At 39.5% G+C, this 22,012-nt stretch overlaps 1 protein-coding gene across 5 annotated transcripts in view; it reads left to right on the top strand.

The window, feature by feature from the left end:
• The window catches only part of LOC108664368 (moesin/ezrin/radixin homolog 1), a 40,132-nt gene that overhangs the window by 9,718 nt on the left and 8,402 nt on the right, over positions 1-22,012 (top strand). For 2 of the 5 annotated variants that reach the window (XM_018150947.2, XM_018150946.2), the window contains exons 2-6: positions 234-285; positions 18,036-18,215; positions 19,926-20,030; positions 20,372-20,521; positions 21,297-21,373. In XM_018150947.2, the coding sequence (XP_018006436.1) occupies positions 274-285; positions 18,036-18,215; positions 19,926-20,030; positions 20,372-20,521; positions 21,297-21,373 (524 nt within the window). In that variant the 5' untranslated portion in view covers positions 234-273. Of the gene's footprint in view, positions 1-233; positions 286-6,891; positions 7,309-14,664; positions 14,799-18,035; positions 18,216-19,925; positions 20,031-20,371; positions 20,522-21,296; positions 21,374-22,012 lie in introns of those variants that run through there. The other 3 variants (XM_018150945.2, XM_018150944.2, XM_018150948.2) reach the window with 2 other exon arrangements.

The raw sequence follows: 22,012 nt of genomic DNA, 5'->3' as shown, positions 1-22,012 counted from the left end.
TATACATGCTTATTATTACTGGTAGTCTAGTAGTTTCAAACTAGTATTAAATTTTATTTAGAGTTTATTCATAGATTTCTTGTACGAAGCTCCAGATTAACTTATCACAAGCTTGTATAATTATACAATGTATTTCTTTCCATAGATAAGTGTCCTCGTCGATGAAAAATGTAATTATAATTTATTATTGAAGGTGGATCGTGTAATCTCAGGTTATTTTTCTGTGTCTCCAGACAGTGCGTCATAAGAGGAAGCTCCCCAGCGACCGCAATCATGCCAAAAGCTGTGAGTATTCTAATTAACATTTAAGTTGTATTTTTCTAACTTTGATCAATATCCTTTTGATAATTATCATATTTTGTCTTATTTAATTCTCACACCGCATAATTTCTCTCATCTCGTGTACCATGTTCAGTAAGTCCGCCTCTCTCACTATATTTGTACTCAATCTTGGCTGCGGTAATGTTTTTACACCCAAACTTTAATTTTCATTTATCACCCAAAGACTAATTTTCGATCCTGCATATTTTCTTAGTTAGTCATCTGGCTTTACCGTGAAGCTTTCAAACACAGCAAAATTCATTTGAACTCAATATTGCACATTTTTGAAATTATTTTAATTTTACCTTCGTTTAATTATTGCTGTTAATAGTTTAAATATGTGAATTACTTAATTTAGAAGGATTGTCAAAAGGGATTGGTAACCTTATAATTTAGGCATTATTATGGCCTGTGTGTATTTTTTTTAGCGAAATGTGAACGTCCTTTCCTTAACGTAGGTATCCCCATAATCTATTAAACTGAACCGCTTGTTCCTCACAAACATCGCTAAGGGAAAGAGTCACGGTTGCAGTCACTGCGACAGTCGTATCGGTCATGCCTGCAATCGCGCGGTGACAAACATTCACTGCAAGTGTGAAGGAAGAAAAGAAACGCTAGAGAATGGTTAAGAAAGACGCCAGTTTCTAAGGTTTTGTTCTTCCTCTCAGGGTTTTTGTTTGCTACGAAGCTCCGTTTTAGCGGAACAATCTCCACTTGGAATGCTTTGGTGTTGGTTAAGAGTGTAAGGCTAGACTTGCATTTCATTGCTTTACTGGAGAGTGTATGCTATTCTCGGAACCTGCATTCTATTCTTCGCATACACCATCAATATCATCTGATTAGGAAAACTATTAGGTATTTTCGCTTCTCTTCAGATGTCGTTATTGTATATAGTAGGATGTTGACGAGCTTATAATAAATATAGTTAACTGGCACAATCGAATTTCTGTATAATGCGAGGCACTTGGTCAGAGAGACACCAGAATAATCAATTATCATATTCATTCTCGTTAACATAAATAAATTTTTCGACGTGAATCTATGAAGAAATCTTTGGTGCGTCGAGTAATGTAAAATTAAAAGGAAACGTATTTATGAATTTAACCTCCCGTGTTGCGCTGCACTAGCGTCCACGTTGAACTCGAGCCGCTTCACTTGTTTTGTAATTCGATCAGCGTTTTAAACTTCTGGTGCATGGTGAAAATGGGCTGGCTTTTTACATGAAGGGTTGAAACTAGACTGGCTACTTACATGCAATATATGGAGTGTTGAAACTCGGCTGGCTTCTTCTATGGAGTGTTGAAACTCGACTGGCTTCTTGTATGGAGTGTTGAAACTCGACTGGCTTCTTGTATGGAGTGTTGAAACTCGACTGGCTTCTTGTATAGTGTTGAAACTCAGCTAGCTTCCTACAAGAGGTGTTAGAACTCGACGTTCTGACTTTTTTCTTGTGACCGAAAACCGCGCTTATTTATTCACTTGTGTGTTGTTGGAGTCTCCGGATGTTTCTTCGTGTGTTTCCTGCAAGACTTGCGCCACTATTTCCATTCTGTCTCCGTGCACACGTGCCGTGAGATGAACGCATAACTTATTTCACGTACAACCTCGTTGCTATAGAATCAATTATGCCAGTACACTAATGAACTGTAACACTTATGCTAGTACACTAATGAACTGTAACTACGGTTTATTAGTGCAACACCTATGTTGGTACACTAATGAACTGTAACACCTATTCTAGTACACTAATGAAGTGTAACACTTCTGCTAGTACACTAATGAACTGTAACTCAGGCTATTCAGCAGGCTTTCTGATAGGCTTAACATTGCTGTTGTTTCTCCCACTGAGTGCGTATTTGACACTAGATGTGAAACACTGTTTCGTACATTTCGAAGAGTACGTGTTGTTTTGCTGATTTTCATAGGAATAATCGACTGTCATTTTGTAATAATTGAAACATCTATTATATTTATCTCTACTATCTATCTATATATATTCTTTGTGTGACCTAATGGTTTCCATGTAGTCATGTGGTCGCTATTTGCAAATTATTCTAACCGATTGTATTAGCGAGACGTTCAGCCGGACTTTAAAAGGATTTTTCTTATTCTGTAATGTGGAAGAAACGGTGATATATACAGAACACTTCAATTCATAATCACAGAAATTACTTGAAATCTTAACTTATATTTTGAATGTAGCTCTAACGCTTGTCAAAATAGAAGCGTTACTCACAACTAAAGTGATAGTACAGTAATGAAACCAGACCCTGATTGTGCCGAGTTACTCGAGCGTAAGTAATAAAGGGTCAAGAGCGTGCAGGATGAGATCATGAAGACGTGAAGAGACCTTCACTGCTTCCTGGTCTTACCAACTCTCATGTCGTGACCGTGGCCATGGGTCTTGACTCTCCTTCACGAGCATTGCAGTTCTGCCTTTTATTCACCTCGCTATGTACGTAGCATAGGATATACCTTCACGAGGCGGATGTATGGTCACAAAGGAAAGTATTTGATCATTATTTAAAGTAACATAATTATAAGGAAGTTGGCCTGTTCGGGTAGTGAACTTCCTATTTTAATTCAGTTGGAAAAAATTACAAATATACAGACTACTCCGGAGCCATAGAATATCAATCAATTTAACAAAGCTATCACTCGATTTCAGTGACGTTTTAAGGCCGTCGGAGTTTTTTATTATCCATCGTGTCACCAACGATGCTGGCTTCGTTGAGACATGACCTCCATCTCATCCTTGTTCAGTCTCAAGCGATGAGGGCAGTCGGCTGTGGTTGAAACTCAACCTTTATTCCTGCCATCTGGCCCATGTGGAGGAATACGAGACATTGGTCAGCAAACTGAAGTGATGGAAATGTAAAAGTCTATGCACGTGTGTACTGCAGACTTTCTCTACCGCATCTATATGTGAATAACCCTTATAGGAGGCCTCATCGCTGGTTTACTATTGCCAGTTAACTGCTTCATGAGAGGTCATTTGGTGGATTCAGATGGTGTCACACTCACACAAGGTTCAAGCCTTCTCTACTAGTTAGGCTAAGTATCCTTATAACGCCTTGGGTCTTGTGCGAAAGTAAATGATACGAAATGACCGTCGAATTTGCCCTTTAGATTGCCTTTTTTTTTACTACGAGACTATTCTATTTATGATATATTTTATTTCGTTATGAGACTATCCTATTTATTCAATTTACGGTCTCGCCACGGTTCTATCCATAATGAAAGTAATTACCCGCATTTTTGTCGTGACAAACGTGATCAATCTCTCTCACTTTCCCCAAAAAAGGAAAAATTCTCCCTATATTTTCAATTTTTGTTAAGCTTATTTTTATTAAAATATGAACATTTGAGTGCTTCTGTCGACGTTGATGGTTGTCAAAACACATGTTCTTCACTCTAAAATTTATGTTAGTACTTTACTACTTTCATACTAGGTAACTTTAAAATTGATGTTAATACTTTCTAATTGGAAAATTGATTTGCCTATTTTAGTTTGAAAGTTACACTAAATTATTTTATTTGGTTTGCCAAGTAGTGTAGTCCAATTATTGTGTACCAAGTCTCTTCTCGTGATTATTAGAAGTGTAACCTGATAATCAACTGCAGATCCTCTTCATTTGTGTCTTCCTAATGTCGCAATTGAATCATAATGTTAGTCGTCAAATCCTCTTTGTGTGCGCGCTGGATTCCTTCTTTTCTTGTGTCACTAAACCGGAAAAGTGTAATTAAGGAATAAGGAGTTGACTATCTTAGCGATGCCAGTGCATGAGCTCGCCGCTTTGTATTGTTCATCCTGGGAGGCCAGGCTGTGTGCTGCCCATGACTCACGCACGACCTCTCGAGCGCCCCTCTGTGCCTGTATGGCTTGCCTTCTCTTGCTGCAGTTCCTGCTGCTTGCCTTCTCTTACTACAGTTCCTGTTGCTTGCCTTCTCTTACTACAGTTCCTGTTGCTTGCCTTCTCTTACTACAGTTCCTGTTGCTTGCCTTCTCTTACAACAGTTCCTGTTACTTGCCTTCTCTTACTGCAGTGTCTGTTGCTTGCCTTCTCTTGCTGCTGTTCCTCACACTACAATTGCTGCAGTCGCTACATTTGGAGCAGTCCATTACCTTTGTGGTAGTCATTACATCTGTTGCAGTAATTTCTTAGGTAAAATTTTAGTTTTTTAGTCGTTGTTGTTTCTACAACATTCTTTTTCCTCAAATTAGGAAGTTTGAATCAATCTAAAGCGCTAACGTAACTCTGGCGGTCATTTAAGTGCAACTGTTTTCAACATTCAATTCGTCTTATTCCTGATAATGCTCCTACCAGAACCCTGGAATCAGGCGAGTGGTGGTAACGGTGTAAAGAGTGAACGCACGTCAAGAGTTTGTTTGCTAAAGGATGGCGTGTCAAGCTCTCTGTTTGTGCTCCGACTCCCACATTCTTTTCCCCACTCTGCATCATCACATCGCGGCTCGTCACTCTCATGAAATATTATTTGTATGACACAGGTGTATGACTTATGCCACACTCTTGCACAAATGGTGAAGGCCATTGCTTCACGTTTTGTTCATGATCTTAACACCATGGAAGGTACGTTTCGTTTCGTACTTTCTCTTAATGTTGCCGGCACTTGTTTTGACGGCACCGTTGAACAGATGTAATGCCTGAAGTGGTGCACAAACTTTCTCGGTTACGTTACGCAAATGGCTGAGTTTGACGCCTGACATCTGCACTGCCGCAGCTTTTTGCGCGACGTGAAGAACTCTTCTGCTTTCGTGGTCGCTCTCTCCTGGCTTCTACCGCCACTCGACTGCACGAGGTGTGGTCCGCCTCCTGTTTTTTGGTTGCGTTTATCTGGGTTGTTGAGGAGGGGTGCTTGACTCATCGCTCTGTTTGTCAACGCAGTCCTGCTGCCGTTTGGTCACTTGACTCATCGCTCTGTGTGTCAACGCAGTCCTTCTGCTATTTGGTTGCTTGACTCATCGCGGTTTCCTTTCGTACTCGTGCAGCTGCATTTTCTTTTGCTGCTGCTATTCTCATAATCCTTGTTCGGACCGAACGACCGAGTGAGGTCTTTGGTGCTGTCATATGGCGTTCTGTTGTCGCTTAACTTTAGGTTTATGCAAGTCGTTACTTGCGTTCTCATCATCGCTCTACTCGTGGTCTTCTTGCGTCGTGGTTGTTTTGTCGCAGGTGCTTGCGGTCTGCTCGCAGGAGTAGTAAGGCATGCTCCCTCCAGTCTCGCATTATAACTCGCCGCTCTCGCACGTCACTTCGGCGCAGGCGAGTCGCGATACTCGTATCCTGGCTGTCGCCGAGGCTGTGAGCTTGTTTAGTATTCGCTGAATCTTGAACACGATCGCGTAGTGTCAACTCTGTGAACGATAACAACTCTGTGTGAGCAGTGTTAACTCTGTGCTTCAAAAATTATCGTAATGATTTGGATAAGGATTTATAGATCTACATCATCATGTTTCTGCACCCTAAATTCATTTGTATCCGATTTTTGTAGCCTTGTCGAATTTCGAAGCTGACCTATTAGTTTTCCGTGTTCTTCTCACGAGAGATGTCTATGTATATGTGTTTGAAGATGTTGATGTTATATTATTTCCGAATATTCAAAGTTACCTTAGTTACCTTATTCAAATTATTATGTCAGTTTGTTTTATTTCAAAATGCCAAGTGATTTAGTTTGATGATTTCACATTGATCAATGTCGAAAAATTAAATTTGTATTATAAAGAGGGAGAAAATGCGATTACATCTTGATTTGTAATTGAATTGGGTTCATGTTTATTTTAGAAGCATTTTAAAATCTGCTTGCAAGTATACATAATGTTACGGCTGACGGTGTATCGAAATGATACAAGACTTGTGTGCAGTGTGCGTGATCTAGTATCGGTGTTGTGGTATTACATGCAAGTTGATGTTGTAAGGCGGATTAGATAGCATGACTACGACAAATCCCTTAGCGATCTCGTCATATTTCTGAGTCAGTGATTTAAGGTAAAGTACGGATCACTTTGACAGTAATATATAAACCATGAATATTCTCAATTTCAACTTGAAACTAGAAACATCAGCTGCATTTTACTTTAAATATCATAGCTTACTCAATCACTTCAATTTAGAACTAGAAACCTCAGCTGTATTTTACGACTTAAAATCAGGGTTCCGTCACTCGTTGTCTGTACTACCACGAAGCCATTAAAAAGTCAACCTTTCGTTATGCTAATTTGTTCGAGATAAGAGGCATATATGCTGTTGAAATTCGCAGTGCACCCACCTCATAGAATAAAATGCAAGTGCGTAAATAAATAAATTCCTTACCTTGTGGCTCAATTCTTGAATTGAGTATTCAATGGAGGGCGATGCGTGTCCCGACATATCGATGTATACTAATGCAACTTATTATTGTAAGCCCTATCAATCGTCTTAATAAGTAAGGCTTTACTCGGAAACATGGCTGGATGTGGTTACAGTTATTGAGGTATTTTTGTATTGCTGCTTAGTGAGAGATAAATTTGGGGTCATTTGCCCATTATAATGAAGTAAATTACCTTTCAGACTTCTGACGCGTTCATTTTTTAGCAATCAATTTTTTTATTAAGTAGGTAGTTAAATTCATATATTGTCCGTAATGCATCGTCAGAGATACAACTTGAAGGGCTTGATGAGCGATGTCTTTGGCTCGGACAAGGGAGACGATGCATCGTCGGAAGGCAAGCTTCCGTTGCTTGATATGAGTGCAGCTGTGTTTAGTTTGGGACAGTATCCAATACCCGAAGAAAACGGGCAATTCTCTGAAGTTTCTATTGTTCGAGGGCAAACCCCTGTGAACGAAGTTACTTCCGACACAGCCGCAACAAGTGATGAAACTGGTGATGCAAATGATGAAAATGGCGTAGGAGAAACTCTTAAGTTGATGCTGGATGTTCGGCAACGTTCGGAATTCGAAGCCTATGCCAAAAGGATGCCTGGACTGGTAAATATTCCTATTTTTGTTGTACATTCTTGCAACTCACGAGTCGTTCTTGAACATTATTCACACGATATGGCATGAACTAAACATTGAACAAAAATGTAATAGATGCTTTAGCATCAGAATTATGAACTCTCCTGCTCATAGCGGCAAAATTTGCCATTGTTCTCTTGAAGCTATTCAAATCTTGAACGTGAAGTGGATCGGGATTTGACGTTTGTAAGCCGATTGAGAATAATTAACGATAAGGCTTTTTAATGTTGCGAGTGGCTTTTTCTTTACTAAATTTTCCTTCCCCTCTTGTTTGTGGCATAGGAGAAGGCGTGCATGGGGGCGATAATGTATACGTAGAAGCCACATGCAGAGTTAGTTTATCTTGATACTCAAGTTGTCTCTCTCTCTGCGCGGTGTATCCTGTTTACTCTAGCTGGTAACCGACGGGACGGTAGGCTGACGTCACTCAAGTCTCGACCACTTCATTGCAGAGCAAGACCAATTTGCATGATGAAAATTTCTGAAATTAATATTCAATTTCTAACTTTTTTCATTCTGTGCAAAGTAGTTTTTTACTAAATTTTTTATAATTAATTCTGCAATTAGGTGAATATTGAAATAAAGAGCAAAAATGCGCATTACTAATCCACATAATTCATACAATACATTTTCGTAGAGTACTTTATTTTAGTAGCTTCATGAGGTGAAAGCTGTTAAACTTGTGTGTTGTAAAGTGAGTAAGCCTTATTCAGTGCCAAGGAGGTTTTCTATGCTTGCTAGTAAGGTCGTTTTACAATTTTTATTTTCGGTGTGGAAGGAATTCCCGAAGTGGATGAGAGTGGATGTCAGTGTGGATGAGAGAAGAACGGCAGTGTGGATGAGAGAAGAGCGGCAGTGTGGATGAGAGAAGAGTGGCAGTGTGGATGAGAGAAGAGTGGCAGTGTGGATGAGAGAACTGTGGCAGTGTGGATGCTGTCTCTTATACACATCTAGATGTGTATAAGAGACAGNAGTGCATATGAGGGGTGGAGATGGAGGCATGGTGGAGTGGGTGTGAGGGAGTAGAGACGAGGGTGCATATGAGGGGTGGAGATGGAGGCATGGTGGAGTGGGTGTGAGGGAGTAGAGACGAGGGTGCATATGAGGGGTGGAGATGGAGGCATGGTGGAGTGGGTGTGAGGGAGTAGAGACGAGGGTGCTATTGTGTGGCCACTTTTCTAGAGTAACGGACTCTGATGTATGTGTCGTCACGCTCTGTATAATGCTTGTGTTCTTCATTCTTCGGTGCTGGTGACGGTGGTGAAGTGATGGCTAGAGATTTTGGTGAAACCGTGGTGGTAATTTTGGTGAACTGGTGGTGATGGTGGTTGTGAAGTGCTAAAGAGGTGATGTTGGTGAGGTCATAAGGTGGTGGTATTGCTGATGGGAATGTTATGGTAATAGTGGTGTGGTGATGATGCCGACGTTTTAGCGATGGTGGTAGTGTCGTCTGTAGTAATAGTGCTAAATTGATGGTTTCGGCGAAGTGGTACAAAAAAAAGTGATGGGAACGCCGTTTTTCAGCATTACTGCGTTCCCATTCACAACCATTGAATGTACGCACACGACTATTCAATTGGGCTATGTGCACGCACAACAGGTAAACCTTCATTGATAATAAAAACCTTCATGAGCGATAAGCCTCTCAGATAATGCCATCTGTTAACGTGGACACGGAACTGACACTTCACCTCCAGTAGCAGCTTATGGCTGCTTCAAAGGCGCTGATTTTGGTATTTTCCGTACCAGCCTGGTACTTGCGGTACAATTATATTATGGCTACACTAGTAGATATTCTCGTAACAAGCGGTTATGTTCCGAACTAATCGGTGGTGCTGAGGAATGTTCGAAGTGCCTGGTAATATAGGCACTAGGCATTGCCTTGAATGTATCTGGTACTGTAGCCAGTGGTTCAATCAAGAATGTTATCCAGGGCTTCTAATGTTTCGTTCCTGTTTAATTTAACAGGAATTCGTGTATTCTAATATTGTTTGACTTGATGCCCGATGTCAACTCGCGGGATTATTTTTTCCAATCTTCACTGCCACGGTTATTAATATCTGATCCGTAAACATAAACAAATCGTATTAACACTAGAAACTTCCTATTACTTCTGTGTTGCCCGTCACAGGCTTAAGCATACATAATGCTATTTTTTTAATCAGAGTATTAATAATGTTATATCCTGGAGTAGTGGAGTAATAAATTTCCGGATGTGATTTTCTAGTCTCACGTGAACACGACCGCTGGCGTCGGCGAGCGACTCGGCGAAACCGTGACTGACAGTTGGTCAGTCGAGCCACGGACGTTGTCGGGTGTGGGTGTGATCGTTTCGCTAGCCCAAGTTTTAAAGGTTTAAAATTCAAGTGCTACACCGAACTTCTGGAAAAAACTATACCATTTCGTGGTGGATTAGTAGTCTCATTTGTGAATGGAATTGTTCATTAACATTTGATTAATTAGTATTTTTTGTTGAGCGCAACTGCCGGTTGGCCGTGAGAGGAACGTCGCGGTTCTCATGAACAATCTTTGGAAACTTACTGAGATGTTCACAATTTCTTACGATTTCAATTGTATTCTGAGTAACTGATTTGATTAGTCCTCATGTATAATGTATAATATAATCTGCTTTCACTTTAGGATAAATGTCTTCCAATCCCAATAAAAATTCCAAGTTTATTCGGATAAAAGTACCAAATAGCTCTAGATACGTGTTGTTAAATATGACATGATGCTGTCTTCCTTAATCAGAGCAGCAGTAGGTACCAATACCATAACTCCTTGTTATCGAGTATCATTTATAGGTCTCGTAAAGTGACGTGTCATCAATTAATAATAAAATTAGTAGTATGTAATTGATATTTTTCGTGTATTTAGTTTTACCTACCTAATGTGTGTATAATGATGAATATAATTTTTGATTGACATTAATTAAATGGCGGCACACGATTCAAAATTAAATTTCAAATTGTTGTCATAGTATCTTGTGTTAAGCCGTAAACATATCGACGAAACAAATAATAGAATACTAAAAATCCTTCAAGCTGAGAATAGGTATTCGCATGCCCTTGCCGGCCTTGCGTACCTAGTACGTACTAGCTAGTAGGTGCCTAGGTAGTAGTACGCGTACCACACTTAGAGACCTCTGACCTAGAGGCTTAGAGGCTCAAGGCGTATCTAGAGGCTTAAGCGTATCTAGAGGCTCAGGCGTATCTAGAGGCTCAAGCGTATCTAAATGATACTCTTGGTTATCGCCCGGACAGGAGGAAGTTCTCATGTAATACTCGTGCACTAGCTTCTTATTTATCTTGTTTTTAACATTCTTCGTGCTCCAACGTCATTCCTAATACTGTATAGCCTAGCATAAATTCTGTTTAGTTCCTAAGGAATAAGTATCAGGGAAGTGGTTTGCTACTGGGCTATGTACCAAGCGTGAGTCATCCGCTCCAGAACACGTGTACATTGCTGGGTGCTGACCTATCCACAAACACACATGTGTGCTGTGAGCCTGTGTGTATACTGACATCTTACTCAAGAATTGTGATGACATCGGCTCCTCATTGGCGACTTTGTATTCAGATTTTGAACTCGACTCTCATGCTCTTGTCGCGTATGTAACATCCGAAAGAACCTAGTAGTAGTTCCGCGCATTACTCGTATTTGAAATGTGGCAGTCGCCCGCCTGTCCAGACTTGTACGTGATACCATTATTCCCTCTAATATTCCCGTGATATCTCGATCGTGTTAATTATCCCTCTACCGCCGTATGTCACTCTCCGGGAACATAACTTTCAGCTTAAATTATACGTAAACTATTGAGTGTAGCAACCTGAGGACGTTTGTACGCAACAGAGAACATTTTAATGTTGTACGTGGCGGCGACCATCAGTGCAAGTCATTTTGCGCTCACTAGAACGTAACCTTTTTGGGAAGTAGGCGCGTGACAACATTGTTCCGGTTACTAATATTATTAATATTACCAATATTATTATATTATATTAGTAATATTAATATACTACTATTATCGCTGGGCGGTATGGAGTGTAATATCGTGTCAGGCGGTAGAGGGTTGAAAGATTCGCTCGTTGGTCGTTAGTTGACACGGATCACACCTGCGCAGACGCTCGAGGTGCTGTCCACTCCATGGAACTCTTGCTCTCGTATATTCCGCGTGTTCCGTTTTCTGCACCGCCTTCTACTCCTGATGCCTTGAGTAAATCTTTTAGCTTGGTAATGCAGTATCATGATATAGTATTAGTGTTTTCTGTTTAGTTTAAATTGACACTTGTTATCTGTTAATTTTTATAATGCTGTTAATTTTTCTCGATATAAATGAGATTTCATCCTGAAAATTTCTTGTACATGGAATGAAATCAGCATGATGTCGTAATCGCCTAAAACGTTATTAAATTTATAACAATTCGTTTAGTTGTTGCCACAATAAAAGCGCGTTACCTTTCAAATTACCATGACAATAGAACTGTAATCTAGCTTTGGTTTAGATGCTGTGTGGACGATTGAATGTTCTCAGTGGAGATTTTTGGTAATCGCAATTCAGTACCTATGCAAGTTATACTTCATTCATTGCATTTCTCGCCGCTATCTGGTAATTTTAATGCATTGCCATGAATTCCTGGTTGGATGATTCAATAAGTAACCTACATATTGCCTAGCATTTTAGTTGATAACACGACAATAATAATTGCAGTTAGTTGATTATGTGTACGAAATTCAGGGTCATCTGGCTTCTGTAATTAGTTCGATTCGCGGATCAAGCACTGCTTTATGTATATTATTATTCAGCATGCCTATAATGCAGGAGAATATTTCAAACTTCTAAGATTATAACGCCCGTTGTTGTGGGTGGGTCTGTGGGAGCTGTGAGACTGGCAGCTCCCTCAGCGTCTTCCGGTAGGAGTGGGGGTGTGGTTTTCTGTGAGGGGAGGGAGGGAGGGGTGTAGGAGGGGGACGGCGTGGTTTGAATTTGGCGCCTGCATGACTCATGCCACCGCCCGCGTCAGCTCCGGCTGCTGGTGGTGTTTTGATCGTTGACTTTACTGCTGCCATTTATGTAGTTTTTAATATTACTCTTTGTATTATTTACTTGATTCCTGTTTAATAAGCTATTGACATTTGAGTCGTCGTGTCTGTTGCTGACATACTCGTATTTCTTGTAACAGTGAATTCTTGCCGGTAGTTTATTTTCTATGTTATTTATAATCTGTGTCAATTAATGTCTACGTTGCTACTCGATCTGTTCTGATATTGTTAGTGTTGTTTCTTTTTATTTCATTTGTGTTGATACATCTATAGTCAATATAATCTTCGTCATTATTTGTGTTGCTATCAAAGTTGCTTCAGCAGTTTCGATTGTAATTGGCCTTACTGCTGTCATTCATCACTGATACTTTATACAAGTGATGAATTTCGATATTTTACATCGTTTTTGCTTGTGTCGTTGCAGTTACACAGACGTTTTCTACCATCAAAACACTTGTTGCTGCAGCCATTGCACTGTCCTTGTTTAATGTTGGTTCGTGCGCATTTTGTTTGTACTATCTTTGTTTACTTTACAGCCTCTTGCTTGGGTTTGTTCGAAGCATCGTTGGTGTATCAGTTTTTCTATTCGTTGTCCGTATTTCATTCCCTGAATTTCTTTATTTCTTTATTAGCTAATAGAATATGTGCGATGTACCAATTGTTTCTTTAACGTGCTGGTATCGCAAAAATTTCTTTCATGTCTGATTATGTAGTACAATTTGTCTTCCATAATCATTGAAAGACTTGGTAGTTAAAGATTTTGAAAACAAACAATATAAACGTAGGAATTTTTCTAATCCTTGATACGTCTCTCCTAATTTCCCGACTTATGAAGAGATTGTTTATAATCAAGCTAGCTAATGGTTCTGCTCTCGAGAACTCAAGGGCTCCTGCAACTTGACTATTCATTCTTGCTACCCAGTGAAAATTCACAGACGCGGCAGCTCCTGATTTGAATTACCAGAAGCTGGGGGGCGACTCTGAATTTTGTTACCCAGTGAAAATTCACAGACGCGGCAGCTTCTGATTTGGACTACCAGAAGCTGGGGCGACTCTAAATTTTGTTAGGATCCCAGTGAAAATTTACAGACGCGGCAGCTTCTGATTTGGACTACCAGAAGCTGGGGCGACTCTAAATTTTGTTAGGATACATTTTCAAGCCGTAGGAATGCTGCACTCTCCGTTCAATATAATCTATTCACTAACTGAACGTGGTCCATCATTCTTATCGCACCAGCGCAACGGATAAGCGTTATGGTGCCCTATTAACGAGTGGGATACGGCATTGTTATCTCAAGTAGGGAATTAGAACTAGAAATAAGAAGTAAAGCTTGGTATTTTCCGGTATACGCTTACGCACTAGAAGCAAAGCTTGGACTTTCTTAAATACTGTGTTGTTGGTTTGATTAAAAAAATGTATTTCAAGATACTGAATGAATTATGATGCAGTTAATACATACAGCAGTTAATACGCAGTTAATACGGCATACATGCTCCATGTATGTCGATGACACAAAAGTTTATGATACAGTTAAGGATGCGTCAAATAAAATGCAACTGCAAAATGATCTTGATAGTTTAGTTGACTGGGCTGATGCGTGGCAGCTGCGTTTCAATGCTGACAAGTGTAAAGTACTTCACCTCGGCAAGAACAATGAACAGCAAGCTTACAGCTGAGGTTCAACTTATCCACGCGACAACATTTCTTCTCGCTTCGAGTCACTGACATGTGGAACAGCCTCCCTGAAGATATTGTTGACGCTCCGAGTATGAACGCGTTCAAGAACAGACTAGACAAGGCCATGCATGAGCATATGTTCAGTCTTAAAATGCCTCGTAGTGGCATTTTACAACTGATACGGAACACCCTACGGAACAACTGATATCTAGAAGCGATTTTAAATCTACCGTCCGTAAGGCCAGTCTAGTCAAGAAAAGTACAAGAATCGGCTACAGGCCAATCCAGGCCTATTTATTTAATGCCGAAGATACTATACTTAAGCATATCGCCGAGCGCATTTAGTTAACCGCCTTGATGCTCATTGCACCGAGCCTCATGATGTTCGGAGTTCCCTGAACGCTGTTGTGTTTGGTTGCGGAATTTGGGACATAGTACTCGCAACGTCTCCTGATAGGTTGTATTCGACACTGAATACTGAGTAAAGTAACTTTCAACTGTGCTTCGAATTTATGTTGATGCACAACTTACAATCACTAAATGAATGTGAACCTGATCACTTGTAGCTTGTAAAATTTTTATCAATTTATTTAATTAAATATTTCCACAAGTAATATATTTTTCGTGCTGCCAGGTAAATATTTGTGATCGTATCTGGAGAAAGTGAAGCAATATTTTTTAGCAATAATTTAATACCGAGTGCTGAAGCCAAGACGAATAACTCATCAAGATGGTGCAACAGGTGAGATTTTTGTTACATTTTTTGCGTTTTTAGGCTCATCTATGATGACTTGTTACGTCATGAAAGAGGTAAGCTGTAATGCCCATTGCCCATAATAACACATCTATTACAAATTTTTCTGTAGCTTCTTTGATTGAGACCTGTACTCTTATGACAATAATTTTCTGAATACGAATGTAAAGGATTCATACTTACGCTCGCTTTCAAACAGAGATGTCCGGTAACGCGGTTAACGCTTTTCAAATGATCGTTTCAACGATCCCTGCAATTGGAAATCTAATTTTATAGCCAATATTACTGCGATAGTTGCTTTTTTTGTGATCGAACGTTCCCACTGAAACATTTTTTGCAATACTATGGTGCGTCGCAATTAGCATGATTCGGTAGACCAGAGAGCTGAACAAAACAAGCTAGTGCATGTATCACTCAGCTGGCTCATTATCTTCTTGAATTTGTATACCATGTACCTTAAAATATCTTGAAAAGTACGATGTGTTCCCCGATTAAGCATTTCAGTAGTCTTTTAATAATATCAATTACTTAATCACTAGAGGACATTATTTTACAGCTCATTCAGCCATGTTTCCTACACGTAAATATGTGGCAATGTGCACAGCAATCTACACCGATAACACCTATGGGATCGCTGATGAGATTACCGATTATCTTATCACGATAGTATTGTTCCAAGCTCCACGTTCTAGTAAAGCTCTTATGCTGGTACTACCAGTTTCTTATGAATCAGATTACTTTTGTTGAAAATTAAATTGATATGTTGATTAGCGAGACTTTGTTCACAGTTGTGCTAGAGAATTGAAATCCTGGATTGATAATTGAATCTTATTCGAAAGTTGAGTGACGTGTAATTTTTAGCTGGCTGATATGTACTTACTATAATTGGCGTTGTCTATATCAATTGATACATTTGCGTTTGTCGTATGTTTAATGTTCTAAAAAGTTGAACGTGCTGGTTTTAAAACCAATAACTTAGTTCAAAATCGACCTTCAAATAAGCCCAGGAATTGACCGGGTCCATCTGATGTGTTCTCAAATAATATAATATTTAATAGTATAATATTTTTCCAAAATAAAAGTTAGTTTCCGCACACTCTCATGATCGTCTCTAAATATGTACGCGAACATTAGATCTCACGCACACGGAGCAGGTGTGCGTGTGTCTGGTGCACAGCAGCTGCAGCGCCGGAAATGATTCGACGCCTCAGCGGCCGCTGCTTGCCGTTGATTCTCATCTTCTGTCGTCCATTCTTATCCCGCAACATTCAACACCGTCCATTCTTATCCCGCAACATTCAACACCGTCCATTCTTATCCCGCAACATTCAACATATTGAGCCTCGCCTTCTGTCGTCCATTCTTATCCCGCAACATTCAACATATTGAGCTTCGCATTCTTATAGCGCTTTTGATAACATTGCGTTCATGTTTGAACCATCAGTATTTTTTAACGACTCTGATCGTACATTCAATGAGGCACAAATCTCATGAATTCCAGCTTTACAAATGCTAATGCCTGCAGTCACAATCCACTTAATCTTACAGTCCGATTTGACTCAGCTTCCCCAGCCCAAAAAATGATTTGCAATGACGGTAATCACGGACTAGCTTAGAAATGCACTATACTCGCGTATTGTCAACCTAGAAATGCTAATGCATTGCGAACGTTTCGAGGTCATCCAATCTACTATGTTGGAAGTATTTGCTGTATGTTCAGTGTAGTATCGTATCCTGTGTTTATTGTACGTGTCTCGTGTTTGCTGTGTTGTGTTTTGGATTTACTGCAGCGCTTGCACAATAGTGCTTTGAGGTCTTGGTCAATTCAAAACAAGAGGTATTGTTCTCTTGCAATTGTTCAAGTCTAGGTTTGTGAGTGTATGACATGGAGCTGGTATTATCAGACGTAATGCTAACCTTTGAGCCATTCATAACTTGGGAAGTTTCTGGGGCTGCAAATTACTGCATCAAATAATTTACAATATTCCTGAAGTCAACTAAATATCTAAACGCGAATAGCAAGGAATTAATATTTTGCTAATTATCGTAGGTATATGCTTATGATTATCTGCGAAAAGTACAAACAGTCAAAAGATAATAAAAATATTATTTTATTTTATATATTTATATTTTTATTTCTTTGCAATTGAATGGTAGTTGAACCTATTTTTTATGCGACCGAACGCGGCGGTTCCTAGAAAAAGCGCGGGAAATTTACTCCTGCAAGGTCATGGTGGTGGTGATGCTTGAGTCCTGCTTGGTGGTGGTGGTCCGGTGCCCGGGTGTTGGAAAGACTCGTGATGCAGTAGGATGTGGTGATGTCATTCCTCGTAGCGACATGCATGCATGACTCGTTCTATGCGTCACAAACGCTCACTTCATTCAAACCTCGGCCCTATTGATGTACCGCTGCGGCTTGGTTTCTTATGCCTCACCGACGCTAATTCTAATATAAACATCAGAATTCTCGAACGTTGATCGATGCGCACATTTTGAAGGAGGACAAGAATTTGTTTTTATTACTCGTGGCTTTTGGATGTGATGAAATATAGGAGTGTATAATTGTCTATGATTTATAAACGATTTTTTAAATAATCTAATCTTTTAATCCATGCTCTCAAAAGCTTGACAAGTGCATACATCATGATATCTAGTGAAATAATTTTATTCGTTCATGACAGAACAATAGTAAATTTGCATTGATAATGTCTTCACTTTATTTTCCTATACGGACTATGGCGTCCCCATATGCAGGAGACGAGGCCAATCTTATCCACTTGTGAGGTTAGCCTTACAATATCCTAACGGAAAATGTCGTCCTCGCAGCGAGGTTTTTCAGTCATTATGCTCGTACAGAGCGTGTGGCCGCACTTCAATAATGAATGAATTTATTTGAATGCGGCCATATTTATTGCACGCCTGAATTTATTTCACTTGCATGCATGACTCCTTTACAGCTATCAGGATGGCATGTGTGATGCATTTTCATTGCAAATTATTACCTACCTACGTATATTATCATAAAACTTTTCTGGTTCATGTTCGTAGCTCAGCACTGGGCGGGGAAACGGAATCCGCGATGACAAGCACTATTTTCTTCACTTTTTCTCACAGCTTTAGTAAAATAATCGTAGTAATCAAAAGTTAATTGATAATTTCTCGCTGTTACAGTATTAAAATAATCTCAGTAATAAAAAGTTAATGAATAATTTGTCGCTGTTACAGTTGAATGTGCGCGTCACGACCATGGACGCGGAGCTGGAGTTCGCGATCCAGCCCAACACGACGGGCAAGCAGCTCTTCGACCAGGTCGTCAAAACCATCGGACTTCGAGAAATCTGGTTCTTTGGACTCCAGTACGTCGACAGCAAAGGCTTCTCTACCTGGCTCAAACTGAACAAAAAAGTAAGAACCGTACATGTATTATTAAAATATTCCCGATATAAGCTCTGTTACAATGGTTTACCTAGCTAGAGTTAACAGAAAGTTCGAACCGTCAGTGCATTTATCCCACGGTTAATTTTAAACCCATGTATATTGTTGGATCGAAAATGACAGAAACGAGAACCATATCCATGACAGAGAATTGAGGACAAATGAGAACCACACTTATCAAGTTATCAGCCAGTTTTAAACAGAGACCCTTGCACCTCTGGATCAAAATTGACACGCTATAACTGTTCTTTTGGCTATTGATACGAATTGATTATTTTGCCCTGTCAGTACTACTTTGTCATGTTATAATGACGTAACCAACTTTGGAGGAGATCCGGTCTTTTAGAATTGATAATAGTAATCTTGTGTTATCAAAATTTGTTATCAATTGATAATGATTATAGTGTCAATGTTCATAAAATCCGGCGATAAAGCCTGCACGCTGAGGACGCGTGTGTATACCGTGCCTAAGCATACTGATAACCCCGATTTATTCGCATTGCTTATGTTCAGGCTGAGACACTGACTATGTTTTTTCAACATTCTGGGCGTCTGAAACAATGCGTTGCTTCCTAACTCGCACGTCAGCGTTTTAAATTCGTGTCAATGAATTAAAAAGTATCGATTTTACTCTTGAAGATTTTGTGTATCGTATATTTTCTAATGTAGGTCACATTGCTTAGATTGTTAACTCAGGATTTTTAATTATTACCTACAAATATTGATGAGACAAAGTAGTAAGAAGAATTAGCTATGATAATAAATATATTTTTTAGACGACAGCATCGAAATAATTGTTATGTGGATAGACTTGTGAAGTAGAGAATGTTATGTAGGAGGTAGGAGTTTCGTGACAAATGTTGTTGCGACGAATATGTGAAGCAGAGTGAAGTATTTGAAATAAATGTTAGTTGGATGTGCGAAGCATAAAATGAATGTAGGAGTTTTTTATGAATGATTTTAACATACCACTTCCTGGTACAAAGTATAATTCAGGCAAGAGTGTCTTGTCGCGATGTACAAGATACGAAATAAATGTTTTATTTTCTACTCTGACGCAGTTGGATTAAGTGTTATATTGCTCTCTAATATTATAGTGTTCGGATCACCCGTTATCTTATCGCGTTCCACGGCGTTCCTTAATCTTGACAGCGTTCTGACAACGATATTTATTGCTCTTATTTGATGAATGATTGGTCCCACTCGACTACATCCTTGACTCGTTATTATTATACTTTGTAATATTAGTGAGTATTTATTACCTATACTTTGTTATGATTGATGCGACTAATATACCTACATTGGGTTTAAAAATGTCAACTGGTAATGATGTTTTAAATTGAAATTTCCTGCTATTAATCCTATCTATATTCGGATTTGCCTCGTCCATCCAGTTTCCATTTATGGTATCATAAATTTTTCGTTCTATGACCATCTTTTTACGTTTATCAATCATTGCCACGTGCGGTGGATGCGCTACTAAGCGCCATTGAGAAGACAATATTTATGTATACTGGAATTTGTTTGATGGTAGATATTGTGTTGTATATTTTTACCATTATCATCGAATGCGATCTTGTTGGAAGTTACCTTTGGTTTATTTATTCACCAGTATATAAGTGGAATCCTCATAGATATAAATGCACTGGATATGACCTAATCTTGAGTGTGTATCCACAGGTGCAGTCACAAGATGTCAAAAAAGAGACTCCGCTACAGTTCAAATTCCGTGCCAAATTCTTCCCTGAAGACGTTGCCGAGGAGATCATCCAAGACATCACTCTGGTTAGTGACACCAGCAGCCATCTGCTCTTCTTTTACCTGCAGAAACTTCTTTGACTTCAATATCATTTCGTCGACGTTTTTGTTTCGTATCATTTTCATTTAACTCTTCCCTCTGTATTCAAACTCTTTTGACATTCCTTTCCTGTATTGTTAATGCCCTTAGTTCGACTCGCAGTTAACATTAAATATTACTCCGTTCTTGGTTCACGAATCTTTTTGAACTCGTATTGTTAAATTTATTCATTTCGTAGTGCCTGTTCTCCAGCTTTGAATATTTATATCTTTCGTAGTGCCTGTACTCGAGCTTTTCACTCCACTGACTCGGTTTATTTATACCACAGCGTCTGTTTTACCTGCAAGTGAAGAACGCAATCCTGAGCGATGAGATCTACTGTCCCCCCGAGACGTCGGTGCTGCTCGCGTCCTACGCCGTGCAGGCCAAGTATCTTGACTACAATGAAGAGCAACACACGCCTGGCTTCCTGGCCCAGGTAACGAGCCTAAGTCTACGCGTCTACACTAGTTAGTTAGCGCATTTTCTCATTTATGGAAAAAAGGCGCCATTGTGCTCGTCATGTCCGTCCGTCCGTCTGTCTGTCTGTCCGTCCGGCGGTGACCACGTTTTCGTCGACGAGAAAATGCGAAATTTTCGAGAAATTTTTTATTAACATTGAACTGGTGCTTTCTGCTGGCATAAGGAGGACTTATGATAGGAGCGACTGGACCTTTGCTAGATTTGGGAGGACTTTTGCTAGATTTTGGGAGAACTTGCTAGATTTGGCAGGACTTTGACCATATTTTGCTAGCTTTGGCAGGACTTTTGGTAGATTTTGGCGGGACTCTTGCTAGCTTTTTGAGGACTTCGACTAGAATTTAAAGTCTTCCACAAACTAACGTTGTGTGGCCCTGGCTAATAAGATGACTTTAAAAGGCATTGTGGAGGTTTTTGCCAGCATTAAAATCACTCCTCAAAATAAAATAGAATTAAAACGTGGATATTGACCCCTCAGCCACAATACCTACTATGTCGTCAAGTATTATGAAAAGCAGCGATACATTGTTGTAGCTGTGTTATATTGTTAGGATGGCGGAAGTACGATGTTCAGTATACTGTTCTGGCTTGCGAGTTAATTGTGTTAAAATGCTTTGAAACTAAACCTGTCATGTGTAACTTAGATGTTAATTGTTTTTTGACATACCTATATACGGAATTAAATTTTGTTTTTCACTTGCGAACGGAAACTTTAATTTATCAACGTTTGACAGGACCGCCTTTTGCCACAACGTGTCATGGACCAACACAAACTAGACCGCAAGCAGTGGGAGGAACGCATCACCACGTGGTCAGTGCAGTTAACACTAATTATACTAATTAGTTATATAATTAGTTATATATATATACACCCAATCATATAATTATTATTAGCAGATTAGCTCGGAGTTTTCGGGGATTGATAACCAAACCCAATCCCGTTTTAGCGCATTTTCTCATTTATGGAAAAAAAGGCGCTATTGAGCTCGTCATGTCCGTCCGTCCGCGACCACGTTTTCGTCGACGAGAAAATACGCTCTCTGTCACTCACTGCAATGAGTACTGAGTTATATTTTTTATATATTCACAGTGCCGCTTTCATACATACGAACGCACCCGCTAACTTCCACAAATATAAGTATGAACAAAATTTTAATTATGACTTCTTTATCCACATATTTTCTATATTTATATTCATTTTGTGTAGGTTCTCCATTTTCCGCTCTGATGACCAATGGCTCAAAGCGGCTTGCATGATTGTCCAAAAATTCATTTACTTTTTTCCTTTATCGACGCAAAACAGCAAAAAATAATACGTAAAATTAGTGTCGTCTTGTTCTTCTCGAATTTTTTCCATTAATCAATCAATATCGAGTATGTATAGGTACCACCTATGACTGTTGTTCACCAGGAGTCATGACAGAGCAGGAACCAAGTCACTAATATTGAG

This window comes from Hyalella azteca, unplaced genomic scaffold, assembly GCF_000764305.2.
Source record: "Hyalella azteca isolate HAZT.00-mixed unplaced genomic scaffold, Hazt_2.0.2 contig12079, whole genome shotgun sequence".
In the NCBI taxonomy this organism is placed as follows: Eukaryota; Metazoa; Arthropoda; class Malacostraca; order Amphipoda; family Hyalellidae; genus Hyalella; species Hyalella azteca.
This window is presented reverse-complemented; position numbering and strand designations above follow the sequence as displayed.